This window comes from Castor canadensis, chromosome 13 (assembly GCF_047511655.1).
Source record: "Castor canadensis chromosome 13, mCasCan1.hap1v2, whole genome shotgun sequence".
Taxonomy (NCBI): domain Eukaryota; kingdom Metazoa; phylum Chordata; class Mammalia; order Rodentia; family Castoridae; genus Castor; species Castor canadensis.
In genome coordinates, this window is record NC_133398.1 from 1,884,549 (window position 1) to 1,902,017 (window position 17,469).

General features: G+C 58.1%; 1 protein-coding gene across 1 annotated transcript in view; it reads right to left on the minus strand.

Moving 5' to 3' along the window:
- The window catches only part of Notch1 (notch receptor 1), a 46,153-nt gene extending 34,710 nt beyond the window's left edge, over window positions 1–11,443 (minus strand). The window contains exons 1-2 of the mRNA XM_020183444.2: window positions 11,143–11,443; window positions 9,468–9,546 (exon numbers count right to left, since the gene is read on the minus strand). Of these exons, the coding sequence (XP_020039033.2) occupies window positions 9,468–9,546; window positions 11,143–11,203 (140 nt within the window). The 5' untranslated portion in view covers window positions 11,204–11,443. The remainder of the gene's footprint in view (window positions 1–9,467; window positions 9,547–11,142) is intronic.
- Between the last annotated feature and the right edge of the window lie 6,026 nt (window positions 11,444–17,469).

The following is a 17,469-nucleotide window of genomic DNA, read 5'->3' on the forward strand; positions in this document are numbered from 1 at the left end:
TGTGTGGTGGCCATCCTGCTTGTTGGCACCAGCACCAGTAGATATGGGGATGAAACCCATGTCCACCCACTCTACCTGATGGAGCACAGCTATTGACCACTGGGAAGACAAAGGGAACGACGAGCCTCGGCTACATTCTTCCATGCACCATGGGGATGCCGGCAGTGTCTTGGCTACCTCCTGACTCTGAAATGTAGGCAGGGGCTTCAGTGGTTGTTCGAGAAGTCCCCCTACCCCACAACACTCAGTAGCCCCCATCTCTTTGGCCAAAGTACAGAAGGGTTTTTCCCAACAGAGAAGCCTCTCTGGGGCCAACTGGGCCTTCACACTCAAGAGCCAGGTCCCATCCCAGCCTCTGCCACACACAGGGCTACTGTACACTGGGCTATCCACCCTCTGGCCTGGGTCACCAAGGTATCTCAGGACACAATAAATGCCATTAATAAAGAGCCAGTCAACTGCACCCCACCCTGGAAGGGCTCAATGAGGAGGGGACTTCTGGGGAAGGGCCTAACGCGTTACTACACCTGGGAGGACAACCAGGGTGGCTCAGGCTAGCTGGCCAAGGATGGCCTAGGAGGCTTCTCTCTGTGGGAAGAGTCGGGGAGTCTTGGCCTGGACCCGTAGGTTCTGGGCCCACTACCCTGCAGGACACTGAGTAACACACAAACCCCTCACACCATGGCATGTATACTCCAGGAGACCTTGCCCAATCCCCACACTTCACCCCAATCCCACAATGGGGCTGATTTCTAGAGAGACCTTTTCTGCTACTCCAGGAAGGGGCTTCAATATGGATTGAAAGGAAACCCCCACTGGAGGCAGCCAAAGACTGATCCATCACTCTTCACAGCCTCATGCAGATCTACAGTGATCTCAAAATGACACCTCAACAAGCCAGCGGTGAGGATGGCCAGGCACCACTAACTGTCAGCAGTCCTTGGGTCCTCCACTCACCTGGGGAGGCTGGTCCTGTCATCTAAGGGGAAGGCGAGCTCTGCAGCAAGCTTAAGGTTGAAGTGACAAAGCCCACATGTGGAGATGGACAGTCCTTGGTTTGTCTGCTGACCAGGGCACCTTCCCAGCCTGATGGGAACAGGGGCTGGAAGGAAGCATGTCTGGGCCCGAGGCCAAATCCAGCTGGGCGTGGCGGGTATCCAGTCTGAACTGTGAGCCCTGCAGACTAGAAACCAAGCCTTCCAGAAACTCGAAGCTGCTCAGGACTAAGTCCTGCCCCAGCTGCCCAAGTGCACACCACAGAGAGCCAGCTGCTGGACGACAGGGTGAAGAAAGGTGCTGCCGTGGCCTCAGCCCCTGTCCCAGCACGGTTGCTGGGACACACAGCCCCACCCGGTCTCTGCTGCCTGGCTCTCAGATAGGGCTGAGGCCACTCTCATCTGACCCCTGGAGGAGGAGCCCTACCCTGTTGGGCCAGCTCCTAGAAGCAAGGACCAACCAGGGCCCTCCATCTAAGGATGGGGAGACAGAGGCCAAGAGGGGCAGAAGCGTAGCTGATTCCTCACTGCAGCATCTGGGCTGCCCCGTCTGCCCCCCACCCTGGCTCAGTACCTCTCTTGCCTTTTTACCGAAAGCTGTCAGGGAAAAACACACACCCTCGAAGCCCTGGCTTCTCCCCACAACCTCACTTCCAGTAACTGTGTCATTTCCGCTCATCAACAACCGAAACTGAGAGGAACTGGTGGGAGGCAGGACGACGAGCCGCGACAGGTCCCTGCCACTGAGCCCTAAATGATCTTTCCAGCCCTTACCATCCATATTCCTTCCCAAGAAGGCTCAACAATGGTAGCCGCTGGACAGTGCTGGCCCCAGCAGCCTGAAAAGGGCAGGGCCTAGGGATGGTGTGAGCTATTTGCTCACAGGGTCTGATGCCCAATGGAGCCATTCTAGGCCAAAAGCTCCACCCATTACAAGGGCTCCTTAAAGCTGAACGTAGGGAAACCCTGCTACAGGGACGGAGACTGATGTGCACCTTGGTTAAGCATGGATGTTTCTCTAGGATGACCTAAGTTCCCCCTGCTGGCGGCTCCCTGTGTTCCTTGCTACAACTCACACAGGGTGACCAGCATGGGATGAAGGCAGAAGGCCCTAAGCCAAGCTACAGCTTCAGCGCCCAAGCGTCATCTTGCAGGGGGACAACAGTCCCATGTCCTCCTTACCCTCTGGCTGCGTCCCCTGTCTGCTTCAAGGTGGAAGTGTCTATCCCTCTCAAACACCAGTCCATCTCCTGGACTGCTGCACTCACACAAGATTGACAGGGCACCACACCACTCACCTTCCCCAAGCCTGGGCTAGGCAGGGGGCAGGAGTGGAGGCTGGCCTTTTGTGCTACCTGGGAGTTGAGTTTGCTCAGCAAATTAGCAGTCTCACCAGATGATAAGGGGCTCATTTACCCAGTTCAAAAGAACAACCACTTCAGTTGCACAAGTGACACCCAGGCCAGGTGATAGGGTAAGCCGGGACAAGCCTGTGACAAATTCATTTATCTACCAGTTAGGGCAAAGCCAAGTACGGTTGCCAGCCTCCATCTGGGCCCAGTGGAAGTAACCATCTCAGCTCCCAGGATCTGGGCTGCCTTCTGATGGTGAAACCGTATCCCTTCACACCCACCCCAGCAATGCGTGCAGCACAGGTGAGGCCAGGTGAGTTGGCTGAGGCAGGGGGAGGGTGCTGTGGTCGGTGGCCCCCACCTTGGAAGGGCCAACTCTAGAAGTAGATGCTCCGGGCAGTATATAGGCCTGGTCTCATCCTGAGCTGGCCCGAGGTCACCCGCTAGGGCGGGGCAGTGTCTGGGAGGGAGGCCTGAGTATTTGGGGGCCAACAGGTGTAGCTGTTGAAGTATGGCTTTGGTAGAGCACCAATGACTTCCCTTCACCACCACCCCTGCCCCTGCCAAGGTCCCCTCAGAACCAAGACTCTAGACACTCCTTCCAAGAGACCACGAGACCCATGGCGGGGGTCCCTGAAGCTAGGTGGAAGGGGGCTCCATGTGAGTCCCAGCTCAGCAGGGTTTCCAAAGGTCCCAGCTATAGCCAAGGGGTGGGGGCTCTGCTAGGATGTGACCTTCACCTGAGATGGGGACATGGACTACGTAGTGGAAGACACCTTGGAGGTGTCCACACCCACCTGGTGGGCACCCACTCTGCATGGAGGGGAGGGACTGGGAGAGGACAATGTTGAACCTAGCTAATTCACTCGAGCGTGACAGCATGTTCCAATTTGTGCCCCTAAGCACAGGGGAAGCTAGGGAGAAATTTGGAGGCCATCTGTTCAGAGCACTTCCAAGCCAGGAGCAATGGATGTGACAGGGCTCATGGAGGTGAAGCAATTGGGAGGTGCTTCTATTCCCAGAATTCCACAGGTCTCAGAGACACACAGAAAGCAAGCCCATCCATTGTGTCCCCCATCACCACTGGGAAACTGGCAGTCTGAATGCTAAACTTGAACACCCACCTAGCCAGGGGAGAAGGGTGCCCTGCAGGAGGTACAGCGAGGGTCAGCCTCTCTCTGTATCACAGGGCATAGCCAGTGAGCTGACCCCGAGGGCTAGCCTCATGGCTCCCAGGGCAGGGAGGGAAGACAATGAAGCAAACACATAGGCAGGCAGGGCCAAGAGCCCTGGACACATCCACAGCCTCACCTTGCACTGCCCCACACAGTGCCCTTCTTCCTGGGGCTCCCCTGCTTGCTGATGGGCTGACCACTCTAATGCTACTCCATGGTGGACCTCACCCCAAGGCCACAGGAGGCCTGAGTGTACAGCTCTGCCTCCTGCAGCTCTGTCCTTAGGTGACTAAAGCTGAACCCAGTAGTCCTCCTCCCACAGCCAGGCCCATCTTCTTGAAGCCTGGTGCTTAACTGGCATGACTCCTCTCCTGCCTAGGTGGGATGGTGGCTGTCTTGTCCGCCCCACACACCAGGCACCAGCACATACTAAGTACTCAGCGAAGCCCTTTCCCTGAATTGTCCCAGTGCTGGGGGAGGCTGATAGGAGCTGAGATGGGAATGGCTATGCACCTGCTGTGGATCCTAAGCAGGGTGGGGCCGTGGGCATGCCAGGCACCCCTCACTGACTCACTGGAGAGCACACCAGGCCCCACTCCAGTGGTTCTGTGGCTGCAGGTGGCCAAAGAGGCCTAGAGATGAGTGGGAGTTCTTCCAGGAAGCCATCACAGATGTCTGTCAACCCCTCATCCACCCCTCTGGGCGGTGTCAGTTAGCTACACGAGGACTTGGGATACTTGTGTCTACCACTGACCAGTCCCTGATGGCTTCAGGCAGTTATAATCTATCCTCACAAGAGTGAACTTCCCACCCACGTTACAACAGGGACAGACCTTGAAAACACTGTTCAGTGAGAGCAGCCAGACATGAAAGGCCGTAGACTGTGTAGTTTCATTCATAGGCAATGTCAGAACAGGCAAATCCACAGGCTAGAAGGCAGCTTAGTGGTGCCAGGACCTGAGGGAGGAAGCTTAGTGAGTGCCTGCTTCGGGATGATAAGATTCCCGGGGTACACCTATAATCACAGCTTCCTGGGAGGTAGAGATTGGGAGGATCATGGTTCAGAGCCAGCCTGGGCAAAAATCTAGACTCTAACTGAAAAATAACTAAAGCAAAACATGGCTGAGGGTGTGACTCAAGTAGCAGAGAGCCTGCCTCGAAAGAGCAAGGCCCTGAGTTCAAACCCCGGTACTGAAAAAAAGATAGGTGACAGTGGCAGTTACATCATCTTGGGAAAGCAGCAAATGTGGCTGAATTACGCATTTTCAATATTAGAATGGCAAATTTTGCAGTATGTGTCATTCACTATCCAAATCAGTCCTCGGCACCCTGGGGCTCTCAGAGAACAGGGCAGGGTGGGGTGAGGCAGATTTAGAGGCCATTTTGGAGAAGGGCATCTCACTGCCCCCACCCAGCTCAATCAGTCACATCCCTCCCCACAGTCCCTGGCAGGGGCAGTCCCAGACCGAGAGGCCAAGGGTTTGGACACACCAAGCCCAGAGCCCAGAGCAGGCCCCAGCCTGCAGAACCTGCTTTGCCACATGGCTGGGCCTGACTCTTGGGCACTGCTGCCTGCCACTACCACCATCACACCTGGCGGCTGTCCTGGGGTCGGGCCTGCATACAGCTAGACGCGGGCTCCAGGGCTACCTAACCTAAGCCCCTCATGTACAGGGGGGAAACTGAGGCCAGGAAGTGGGGCAGGGTGCAGCTAATCAGAGCCAGAGGGCTCTGTATCCCCCAGCCAGTATGTGCCAGGATGTGCCCTGCCCCGTCATGATGCCCCGAAGCCACTCGCTCGTTAAAGAGGGTGCTGCTTTCCCCTCAGCCTCTGGGAAAGATCTGGAAAGTTCTGGATATGCCTGCACATGAAGGCAAAAGCTGACGCAAGCTGGCCTTGGGTTGCCACCCCCTCAGTCCAGCGTCCTCACCACCCAGCCTCAGTTTTTCCCACCTGTAAAGTGGGGATAAAACAAATAGCACCAGCCAGCTGGTCCCCGTGGGGAAGACCCAGCACACCACTGTGTTTACAAGGCTGATAAAAGCAGCTCCTTGTGTGGGGTGCTGTTACCTTCTTGTTTTTGAGGAAAGCACCATCGACGCGCAGTCAACTCTGTCCAGGCCACATCCTCTCACTATTTATAGACAAGACACAAGGCAGGAAAGGTCCCTTCCCACAGCAGGCAGTGCAGCCCTTTGACCCAGCCTGGCACTGCCTGCTTTGGCCTCCACTGCCCTCCACAGGCCTATGAGTGAGGACTGAAACCAGCCCAGGCCCATGGGAGGCTTCTGTCTGCAACCCAGGCTATGACGTCCTATACAGATCCCTTTGTGGCCACTCCAACCTCTGTAGGCTCTGCACCCAGCTCTGCACCCCTAGCTTCCCGCACCCTGCTCAGCACCTTGAAATAGGGCTTCCCCTCTCCCCCGCCCCACCCTCTTCCTGCTGAGGTCACAGCTCTCTCTCTCTCTCTCTCCTTTTAATATTATTTGTTCAGTGGAAACTGTTGGCTGCCCTCCAGAGGCAAGGCTGCCCACGGAGGCACCTTCCTTCACGGAGGCCAGGCTCCTGCCAGACAGCCCTCCGCCCAGGCCTTCCGGTGCCTGGATGTCTCCCCACAGGTTCCGTGACAGGTGAGACTTTGTGACGCAGCTTCTCAGCCTGTTTTTCTAACCCTGTGTCCTTGAAGACCAGACATTGTACAGATGGGATGGCCTAGGACAATCTTTGCTCTCACCCTGCGGGAGGATGGGACTAACCCAAGACAGTAGGTGACTCAATGGAACAGCAGTAGGACCAGGTGACAGAGATGTACAATGTTCTGTTCCACTCTTCCCCAGCCCACCAAGTCACTTCCCCCCAAGGTCACACCCCAGCCCTGTTTCCTCACAGAGGAGCCGGGAAGTGACAGGGTAGCTGGGCAGGGCGGGCAGTGGTTAGAATACACACTCTGGAGGGAGACAGAGGCAGGGCAATGGGAAGCTGCACCAGACAGGGCACAAGGCCAAGTATGACTTCTCTGGGTCTCTCCTCTCTTACTTTCTCATGCCTGACCCAGTGGGCATCGCAGGGCTGCTGGGAGCTATGTTAGGCCACATCAGTGTAGGCCCACCTTCCACCAATTGCACCCATGTGCTGGTTGCCTCTTTTGTCCCTAGCTGGCCATGTCTTGGCTCTGGGCCACACCTGGAGTGGAACCCAGCACACAGCAGGTACTCAAAAGTGTCCCTTGAAGGCAGTAAAGAGAGGACTGCCAATTGCGGCCACCTCTAGGGACAGAATCCTCACAATCTCCAGCCCCAAATGCTGGGCTGTCCAAAGCTAGAGTCCAGCCCCTGCCAGCCCCCAGTCATTCCTCCCAAGGGTCACGCACATTTGTGACGACCTGGAAGATGATCAAAGCATTCTGACCTCACTACTGGTGGGGCAGCATCTTAGTTCTCTCTGGACCTCTCCCCAGCCCTCAGCCAGGCAGCTCTCATAAGCATTTTGGCCGGTGAGTAGACCCACCCAGACAAGGGTCCCCCCCACCTCCATCTAAAGAAAGAAGGTGGAGCCCACTTCAGCATTTCCCTCAGCACTCACGGGGCCAAGCATCACAGTGATCCCAAGGTCTCTCCAAAGAACCACCAACCTCCCACCACCACATGCACCAGCATCCCAGAGACTGTGCCCAGCCCACAAGGTGCACAGCCAAACCTTTTCCATCTGGCCACTGTCCAACCAGGCCTCAGTGGCACTGGGATCCCCTGGAAAGCACCCAGCACCAAAAGAATACATACAGTCCCAAGCCCTATAGCCCCACTGGTGGCTCCTGGGGAGGCTACTTCTCCTGGGGTGGAAGAGATGAGTCATGAAGCACTAACATGCTGGCATGTGACCCCACGTCCCCTAGGCCCTTCTTCAGGGTGGCCAGCACCAGAAGTCAACAACTGTGCAGGGTCACAGCTGGATGCCACAGAGAGATGTGAGGGGTTCCAGACGCCTTGGATTCTCCCCTCAGTCAGGCCCCCTGCCTTGCTCTGGAAGGTGGGAATGGAAAGGCAGACACCCCAAGAGGAGTGTGGGGACTCTCAAATCCAGTGTAGGATCTGGGTACTGCCAAAGAGTACTACAATCCCCGCAGACTGCAGTGAGTCCCAGACCTGCTCCTGTCCACAGCTAGGCATGGCTGTGGCCTTGGCCTCCAGCAGTCCTGGCCACAGGTCCACATATCTATCCCATCTTCTAATTGGATTTGTGGGATGCACACAATGAGGCCTCTGTGACAAAGCTCGGCCAAGCTACAGGCCAAACTGAGGCAAGTTTCCCGCCAAAAAGGGTGCATTAGGCTGCAATGGAAACAAGGCCAGGCCCCAAAACCCTTACGTAGGCCTGCAAACAACCTCCCCAAGTTTAGGAAGTGGGAGAGGGCACCCCCAGCACCACTGCTCTGTTGGTTTGAAAGGTCTTAGGCCAGATGCTAGGGGGTGGGCTACTGGAGAGAGGCTGTGACAGTCTGCAGTCCCAGGCACAGTCCTGGTAGCACATGGACCTGGCATGCAGCAGGCTAGGCTGTGACCATGCTCTGATGGGGCCGAGAACAGACCAGCCCCACCTTCCCCCATGCGGCAGCCCTCCTGCCCATCCCCAAGTCCTGGGCAGAAGTCAGATTCTCAGCCCTGTCCTGCTTGGGCATGAGGCAGCGAGGCAGGCAGCATGAGGAGCACCACGGCAGGGAAGGGGGCTGCACGTCTGGGAAGCCACGCATAATTAATCACACCGCATTAATAGCCTCCCAACAATAGCCGCTGCACTTCCACTGAATCCCAGCTGTCGGCCTCTGAATGGAAGGAAATAAGATTTAGAGCATCAAGCGTCTGTGAAGCCTCTGCAGGGAGAGAAAGGGGCCCCAAAAAAAGCAAAAAAAAAAAAAAAGTAGTGTGCATTCATTAGCGTCTGACAAAGACACAATCGGCTTTGTCCAATAAACTGCTCACAGACCTGCTTAATTGGCTTCAGTGTGGGGAGGGCGGGGGTAGAGGAGGGGCTGCCTGCCTACAGGCTGGGCACAGGAGGCAGGAGCGCTGGGGTTGTCAAGGGGATGGGCCCTTCAGCAGTTGGAATGAGGGCGCGCCAAGCGGGCTGGAGCCGTTTCTGTCTGCAGCCTCTAGGGGAGGGGAGGCCTCCACCCTCATTATTCCCATCAGGGATGAACTCAAGTTGAAGGGCATTGGCCACAGCAGAGAAACTTCCCGCAGCTGGCTGGTGCTTGCAGGCAGCCAGGGTCCCAAAAGGATTTTCCAACCTGCGGCAGATAACCCCTTCCAGTCACACCCATTTTACAGTTGAGGACTAGAGGCAGGAAGCCTAAGGCTACAGGCAGGAGGTGGAGCTGCAGCTGCCAGGACAGAAGCCAGACTCCCAGCACTGCCCATCCCCACAACCCAGGCAGGCAGAGCCAACAGGGACAGTTCTACTTCTCCCAACCTTACTGCGAGCCCCAGGAGTGAGAAGAGGTGGGTTTTGCTTTGAAAAACTTTCCTGCCCAGCAATCACCTGCCCAGAGAAGGGATCTGCTACTGCAGGAGGGTCCCCAGATGACAGGTGGTGGGGGCCTGACTTCTCGGTAAATGCTCTGACCCACCCACCACCAAGGTCACCTGTTTCTCAGGGGCTTTAAGAAGAAATGAGATACAGGGGAGTCCCTCCTAGGACCTTATGAGCCTGAGGGGGGCCCACGAAAGAGTGCGCTAACCCCCAGTGGCCAGAGCTGCTAGCTCCACAAGGCAGCATAATTGGTGGTGATTAAGTAATTGCCAGACTTTGTCCAATAAAAATCAGCACGTGACAACCAAGCCTCTGGGCCGTCTCCAGAAGACAATGGCCCAGTGTTCTGTCCCCAGAAGGCAGGGGCTCTCCTCCGACAAAAGCAACAGGTCCCCAAGAGGGGCTCAATACTCACACACAAGCCTCAGTGCCGTTGGTCACTTCGCACCTCCCGCCATTGAGGCAGGTCCCACCCGGCTGGGAGCACCGCAGACCTGGGGAAGGAGCAGGAGAGAGAGGTCAGCCTGGGCTCCAAAACCACCCACTCTCTGTCACCCAGGCCACGGGATGTGCCACCAGCCCCAGGTCCTTGGAGACAGGAAGCACTGTGCTATGTCCTGGGGTTGCTGAGAGCAAGGGGCACGGGAAGCCCCTCTCAAAACCTAAGGAACTTCAACATTCTGCCCAGAGTGCAGCAGTCAGAAGTGGGAGCAGGAGGAACAGGTTGGCAAGGTGGCAGGTGAACAGGTCACGCTGACAGTGGGGAGGGGTGGATGGCAATGGAAACAGCTGAGATGATTTGGGCCACTCTCCCAAACTTCGCAGTCCCCTTTCCCCCACCAAGGTGGCTGTTCATTAGGGAGTCCGGCAGGACCGGGCCCCCAACCAGCCACCAGATCCCCTCACAGTTCAAACACAGAAAAGCGAGGGGGGGCCGAGAGAGGGGGGTGGCCACATTCAGCTCCCCCGTTCGTGGGAAAATGCGACAGCTGCGGAGCCCGCCGCCCCGCCCGCCAACAAAGCGCCGGCCGAGGAATCAGAGCGGCCCATTGTCGCGCCAGGGCCGCCTCCTGGGGCAGCGGGCTGCACCCGGGGACCTGCCCCGCCTCCGCTGACACCCAATACCTGCTCCCAGCCATCTCCAGGGACAGCCCCCGCCGCACCCACGGAGGGGGACTTAGGGCTTCTTCCCTCATTTGGAAGGAATTCGACCCCGTTCTCAGGAAGGGGCCACTAATCAGGCTCCCCCCCGCCCCAACTTACGGGGTGCAGAAATTAAGCCCCTGTGTGGGGGCGGGGAAAGGGTGTCACAAGGAACCCTACTTTCTGGAAGAAGACAGACAATTCTCCCCTCCAACTTTTGAGGGAAGAGTGAGATTAATCACCATTAGACTCCCCAAGAGCCCCTCCCTGTGAAGCAGGCAGAGAAATAAACGTGTCTCACCCTCTGCCCCCACCCCACCCCCGCAAGATCCCCAAACTTCAATTCCGCAAAGTGAAAGTCAGCCCGACAGACGCGGCAAATCTTTTGCAGACCGTCCCTCCCTCTTATTGTCTGGGAACCGGGCTGGAGGGGGAGAAGTCGGGGACGCAGTCGTCCGCCCCCGCCTCGCCCGCCCCGCGCTGGTCCAAGCGAGCGCGGGGCCCGAACCCCACACTCCGCGCCCCGACATCCGCCCCGGCGCAGGCTGGAGGCGAAGAAGGAGGAAAATAAATGGCCCCAAGAAGCAACAGGAAACCAAAACCGACTTGATTCAAATCGAAAAGCAGTAGGCAGCCCGCCCGCTCCCGCGGCGAGCCCCACGCGCGGCTGCTGAAGGGCGAGCTGGGGTTGGGCCTCCCGCGCCCCCAGCGTACCACGCCAGCTTCGAGCACCGCACCAGGCGCGGACAGTGCGAGTCCGTCCTGAAAGGGGACCGAGGAAGAGGGTCCGTACTCCTCGTCGGATCCCTGTTCCCCATACCCAGTTCGCTCACTCCCTACTCCCCACCCCGGCCACTGGTCCCCTCACTCCCAGCCACCCCGGGCGCGCACCGAGCACTGCCAAAGTTTCGAAGAGCGCGGGAAGTTGCGGGCTCGCGGGCGCCTACCTCTTGCGGCGAGCGCGGGCAGCAGCGCCAGGCAGAGCAGGGGCGCCAGGAGCGGCGGCATGCCTGCCTGCCCGCTGCCCGTTGCCCGGGCGGCGGCCTCCTGCGATGGGCTGGTGGGATTCCGGCGCACACGAGCGCGCCGGGCTGTCCCGCGGGCGGCGGCCCACTACTGCCCTTTCTTTCCTGGTTGGCGGGCGGCTTTGGGTTCCCGGGGTCTCCTTGATGCCCCAGCTCGTTCCTTCACTGCGCTCGCACCCGCGCCCCGCGCCCGCGCCCGGTGCCCCGCGCCCCTGCGCTCCCTCCCGCGGCCGAGGCACTAGTGAGACTCAGGGCGACCGTGCGCTCCGCCCCCGCGGGGCCCGCCCGCCCCGGCCCCGCCCCCGCCCCGCCCCCGATCCCTCCGCACTCTTCGCCCCCTCGTCAGCGGTGTCCCTCCCAGTGCCCCGGTGCGCCCTGTGCCTCCTCGGCCTGTGGCAGGCGTCCCGAGCCAGTACCCTCCGGAGTTGGGGGCCACGGAAGCGTGGAGGAGTGTCGGGAATGGGCGCCTAGGGACTACTTCTTGTTCGAAAGTTTTCAGAAGCCAAAAGTTTGAGTCAGGACTGCGGAAGGATCCGGTTCTGGTTGTCGCTGCCCTTGGCGACATTTGGGACGGTTTGCATCTCAATAGCAGAGGAGGCGCAGGCGAAGTGGGAAAGGCCAATTAGCCGAGAGCCGTGTCCAGCGGGGCCTCCAGGAGCAGTGTCCAGCGGGACCTCGGGTCTGGGGATGTGGGCGGGAGTAGCCGAGGCCAAGTTTGGGGGATTCCGTGGTAGCGAGCTCTGGATAAGTCGCGTCTTGGGCAGGGGTATAAATGCGTCTCTGGCCTAGCGTCTGCACTCCCAGAAACTCCGTAACCGCAGCTTTAAGCGTCGGGAAGATCGAGGCCAGACACCCCTAGTCGTAACTTCCGGAGCACTTGACCCTGAGGGATGGTGGCGCCGCGCGTACGGCCTCTCCAGAGGGAGCTCGGGGCGCCCCAAAGGAACAGCCCAGGACCGGTGCCTCGCTTGATGGATTGCGCACCCGCTTCCCCAGGAGGGACTGCGTCTAGATGCGACTTGGTCCTTGTTCTATCCCTGACCCTGGCTCTAAGGTTGGCCCCGGAAAGCGCGCTGATCAGAGAGACCCGTTGCTAGCGCCGGCGCAGCCTCTCCCACGTGCTCTTTCCGGATGAGTTATTTCTCCATCGCGATGCCAGATTTGAGCGCCCTGTGCCAAGTCTGGTTAACCGCCCGGCGTCCAAAATGCCTGCCCTGGTCCCTGAGCAATCACAGTGCACAAAAGTCTGGGATGGACAGCGCCCTGTCCTCATCCAACCCGGGTTGGTCCCAGGAGGCATCTGACCCAGCCCCATATCCTAGGGTCCTCCTGGAACAAGGGGAGAGGGATACAGAAGGGGAACCTTAACGGCTGACCTAGCAGAGAAGGCCCTGAAGAAGGAGAGCCATAAAGACTGCAGAAATCCGTGAGGCCTATGGGAGGCAGCCCTTTGCCCCAGATAGCACAGAAAGGTGGGCAGACTTAACATGCCCTCAGCTTCCTCTCTTGGCACACCTGTTCCCCACAATAGTGTGTACTCCAAAAAGCCCGTGCAGGCAGCCTGTCCAGGCCCCAGCACAGGCTGCCAGAGCCCCTCTCCCCTGCTCCTCCCAGAAGCTGGCCTCACTTCTCCCAGCCTGGGGTAGGAAGCAGCTCGGGGGTCACTGCCTGGGAGAGGAGGCATCCAGAGGCAGCAGAGATGTTTATATAACAGCCAGCAGTCCTGGGGAGCAGCTTCCATAGAAGGAAGGGCTGGCTGGCTATGTAGTTTGCAAGTTCACAACTGTGCACAGCACCCCCCTCATCTCCTGGGGCAGGGACCTCCAGCTACTTGGGGTGCTACTGCCTGAGTGCCTTTGTCCCAGCCCTTCATTAGGCCTGTGGGTCCCAGACCAAAAGTACCTGCCATCTAGCCTGACTTGGGGACAATGTCTCAGCCAGCAGTCCTCCTTCCCTGTCTGTCCAGTGGTACATATAGCACCTCTACTCTACTCTGGGCCCTGTCCCCTGCCAGCAAAGAGAGTTCATGCGTTCTGATGGCTGCCTGTCAGACCAACAGGTGCTGGGCACTAATTAGCCAGGGTTACAAATAGGGTGCTGGCCACAGGCCTCTTCTTCCCACCCCTACAGACTCACAGTTAGAGCACTGAGCCTCAGAGAGGCAGGGCACAGCCTCCCCACCACTCCCTGGGAAAGGGATGGGCCCTGGCAGGTGGGTATGAAACTTTTTCATTCACAAATTAGGCTGGAGATTTTTGGTCTCCCCTAGCTCTCCAACAGGCCTGCCTGGGAGGTGGGGAAAGATCAGCAACCCCCTCCCCCCCCCCACACACACACGTACACACCACCACCACCACCAACAAGGGGCAAGACCTTTTCCTATGGGTCAAGTGGCCTGGGACAGCCCTGGCAGTGGGCACTGGAGGAGCAAGAAACAAGGGAGGCAGATGCCTCCAGAAGCCCATGGGAAGGTGAGGACAGTGGGACTAGGACTCCAAAGATGCCTAGTGGGGGTGCTGTGTGGTATCAAGGCCTCCTCAGTGGGGATCAAGTCTGGTTCCTTGTCCCAGCCTATGATGAACTGAACTAGGACAAGTCCCCAGGATACACCACTGGCAGGGCACATCCCTGGTAAGTCACTGAATACTGACTCCTGGACTGGCTGTGGAGCTGTGAGCCAAGGGGAGAAGTGGAACATCCAGTAGCCACCTCTTCTCCAGGGGCCACTTGCAGGTGCTGATGGAGAGAGAATTGGCAGTGGCTTGGTCTATGTGTCTGAGGGGTCCCCATTAGCCTCCTCCCCCCAAACACACACCTTGGCATTCCCTGGAGCAGCTAGGGCTGGGCTTCCTCCTTTGGGCTGCCAATCCCTTTTCCTCAGGAGTCATCTTGGCACTTGTTCCCTGGATATGGTGCTTCCTATTCTTCAGGGGGGAAGTTGAGGCTCAGACACGTCCTCAGTACTCTGGCACCAGGTCAGGCCAGGAGCAGAGCACAGGAAGGGCTGCTTGGCATTGCCTGGCTCTACTGACTTGAGAGAGCTCAGGCTGGGCTGAGCATGAGGGTGGCCCACAGTGGGTGCCCTGGGCTGCTCTGGGTGGAGTGCCAGTGGGGCAGGCAGCCATGCTAACATTCCAGACCACCACCTGTGGAAGCCGACTGAAAAATATTCCAGTTGCTTATAGAGCTTGAGCCGCAAGGGTGCCTCCTGCTAACATCTGTGTCCACCACAGCCTGACCGGGCCCAGACCTGTCTGTCAGCCTCTAAGGACTCATGCACTGGACTCCAAGTCAGGCCACTGGCCATCTGGTCCCCCTTGGGCCTTCACTGCCACCAGGCCTCAGTTTCACCATCTACTAAGTGACTTTTAGGGTCCTGTCTGCCTTTTCCATTTTAACATGACTCTGAACAGTTCCTAGTGGTTCGAACAACTTTCCAGACGTGATTTCAGTAGTCTGTAGCGTTGATCCAGACAGGCAGACCAGAGGTCATCCCCAGTGACCTTTGCTGGGCTGTGCCCAGGGTTAAAGCCACACCCAGTCTTCTTGTCCTGCAGGAAGCCATCCCAGAGCCCCTCAGCCTCCTACCACTACCCTGACTGCACAGTCTTGCTGAGACTTTGTCTCTTTGGGCCTCTACCTGCTGGATCCTAGGATCCTCACACAGATGTTCTTGAAGTCGTCACAGTGGAGGGAGGGTGGAGGGTGAAGGGATGTGGGTGCAGGGTCACTAGGAGCAGGCTCAGGGTCTCCTTGGTATAGTCACCTGGCCTCCTGAGGAAGCTGCTGGGTTGCTTTGACTGGCCTTTGGGCCAGGGGCCAGAGTCCTCCCTTAGCCCAGCTGCAAAGTGCAGTGTGACTCTGCCAGGGCCCTGTCTACTCATGGTCCCCAGCAGTTGCCACTCAGTAGCTGTCTGCTGCCCAGGAGGCCCAAGAAGAAGGACAGCATCCCAGAGGCCGGCTCCACTGCTCTCCACCACACAAAGCCCAGGGAGCGCGCTGCCCGGGCAAGTCCTCAGCCAGGTACTGGGCTGCAGAGCAGGTGAGCTGAGGCTCAGCTGGGGTGGGCTCTGAGGCTGCAGGACTGGCCTGCTGAGCAGGCTTGGCATTGCTTCTCTGAGATGGGCTGTAGGCCAGGCAGCACAGTACAGGCTTTGGATGGAGGCCTTTGCCTGTCCTTTCTTGGTGTCTCAGGCCTTAGACCCACTTGCCTGTTCCCAGAAGTCCCCAAACCACTCAGACCATAGCCCCTGACTGTAGGTTCAGAAAAGACAGCAGGTGGCCTTGAGCACATTCTGAGCAGTCAGGCCTCATTTGGACTTTTCCAGGCCCTGGGGTTCCCTCAGCTGCTCACAGAGCCTATTGTGGGGTCCTTTGCCTGTCATGGGCCCAGTTGTGCTTCCTGGGAGCCCCAGGGAGATGGCGTTGGACCCTGAGTATCATGTAGGGTGCACTGAGAGGCTGGCCAGGGAGGGCAGGAGCACTGGCAGGGCAAGTGTGGAAGGCCTGAACTCAGAAGCCAGTACCTCCAGGCAGGGGCTGGACAGACAGGGAAGTCATCCCCATACCCACCTTGTGGAGGGGATACAGGCTGAGTAAGGTTGTGGACCCTGGCCAACCCTCAGGTCTGCCTACACCCCTGCGTCCCACATCCAGAGCAGCTGGGGCCCAAGGACCCCTGCAGAGATTAAGGGAGAGGAGCTTCCCCCAGCCTGGCTTCCTGCCTGCTGCAGCTCAGAACTTTCTCCAAAAAGAAAAGGCCCCAGGGGACGAAACTGTGAGGCCCCGCCCCCCAGGCTCGGCACCAACCCAGCCTCCAAGCTGAGTCATTGGAAAAGCCGAGTCCTTCCTTCCCCATCACCTCCCTGCTCCCCCCTTCCTTCCTCCCTCCCTTCCTCTTTCCTTCCTTCCTTCCCTCGTCTTTCTTCCCCTCCCTTCTAGAGGTAACAATGTCTGGAAAGCTACCTTTAAAAAACTTAAAGTCCATTTTTATCTTTCCAGGGGCAGATCAGCTTCCCAGAAAGTCCTCTGCCCCAGCAGGATTCTTGGGAGAGGAGCCCTGAGCCCCTGAGCACCTTTGCTGCCCCTGCTAGAAGTGGGCCTGGGTCCTAGCCATCAGCCATCCTCCTTCGAGAAGCCCCAGCACTGGCCAGCGTTTCTCACGGGCTGGGTTTCCTGGAATTTGCTCCAGACACATTTAGACATGTTTAGAGCTTCCGTCCCCCACTCTCCCTCCACAGCCCCCTCTTAAAAAGAAAATGGGCCTGGAAATTGGGGTTTGGGTTACAGGGAGTGCAGGAGTTATGTTGGTGAAGTAACTTGGAACGCAAACATTAGCAGGTACAGCACATCTGCGAACTATTTCCAGGTCTCCCGGGGCAGGGGTCGGGGTGGGGGGGGGGGAGGAAAAACCCCCAACAATCCTTAAGTAAGACCAGAATTCCTCTATATTTTTGCCTTGACAGCTAAGGAAAAAATTTGCCAAAAACCAGAGGCAGTGCTGAGTTGGCGTGGGAATGTTAACTTTAGTCAAAGACTTGCTCTGGGCCATTTAAATAAAAACAGACACTTTGGTGGCAAATGCCACTCCAATGTGCAAGCGCCTGTCGCTTCTGGACTGGACCCAGAAGGATTTGCAATCCCTCTTCTCTCTCTTTCTCTTGGCCCCTCTGCTCCTTATCACAGTCAGCATCTCGCTGGTGAGCATTTTGTTCAACAACCCTCAAAACCAGCAAGGAAGGTCCAGGCTTTGAGGAGGGCACTTCCCCAGCTCCAAGGGCTGCTGCAGCCTCTTGAGGTTTTTGCACCACATAACTCAGGAACTATCGCTGGAGCTGGAGGGAGGACCAGCATCCTCACAGAGATGTAGGAGCCAGCATGCTATGAGGGGATTCTGTTGCGTGTTCCTGGGGGGGCCTGGGTGGATCTGTCCTGGTTCCCATCCCCGGGAGCCAGGATGCCAGGCAGACCCACAGAAGGGGCCAAGGATGCAGGGCCTGCACCGGGGATGGCGAGCACATGACAAGCACCCACTATGCAAGCTGGATGCCAACTTCTGTGAGCTCCCTCAGGAACGGCAGTGTCTCTGAGGAGCCTTATAGAATTTATTGGTTTCCACTGTTTGGTTCCTGCCCATCACAGGAATGCTGGTTCGCATTGACTGGGGGGGGGGGGCTGGTGGGGGTGGTGGACTTAAGGCCTTCTGGTAAATGCAAGTGGGGGGAGGGGCTCTGCTCTGCCACCACCCCT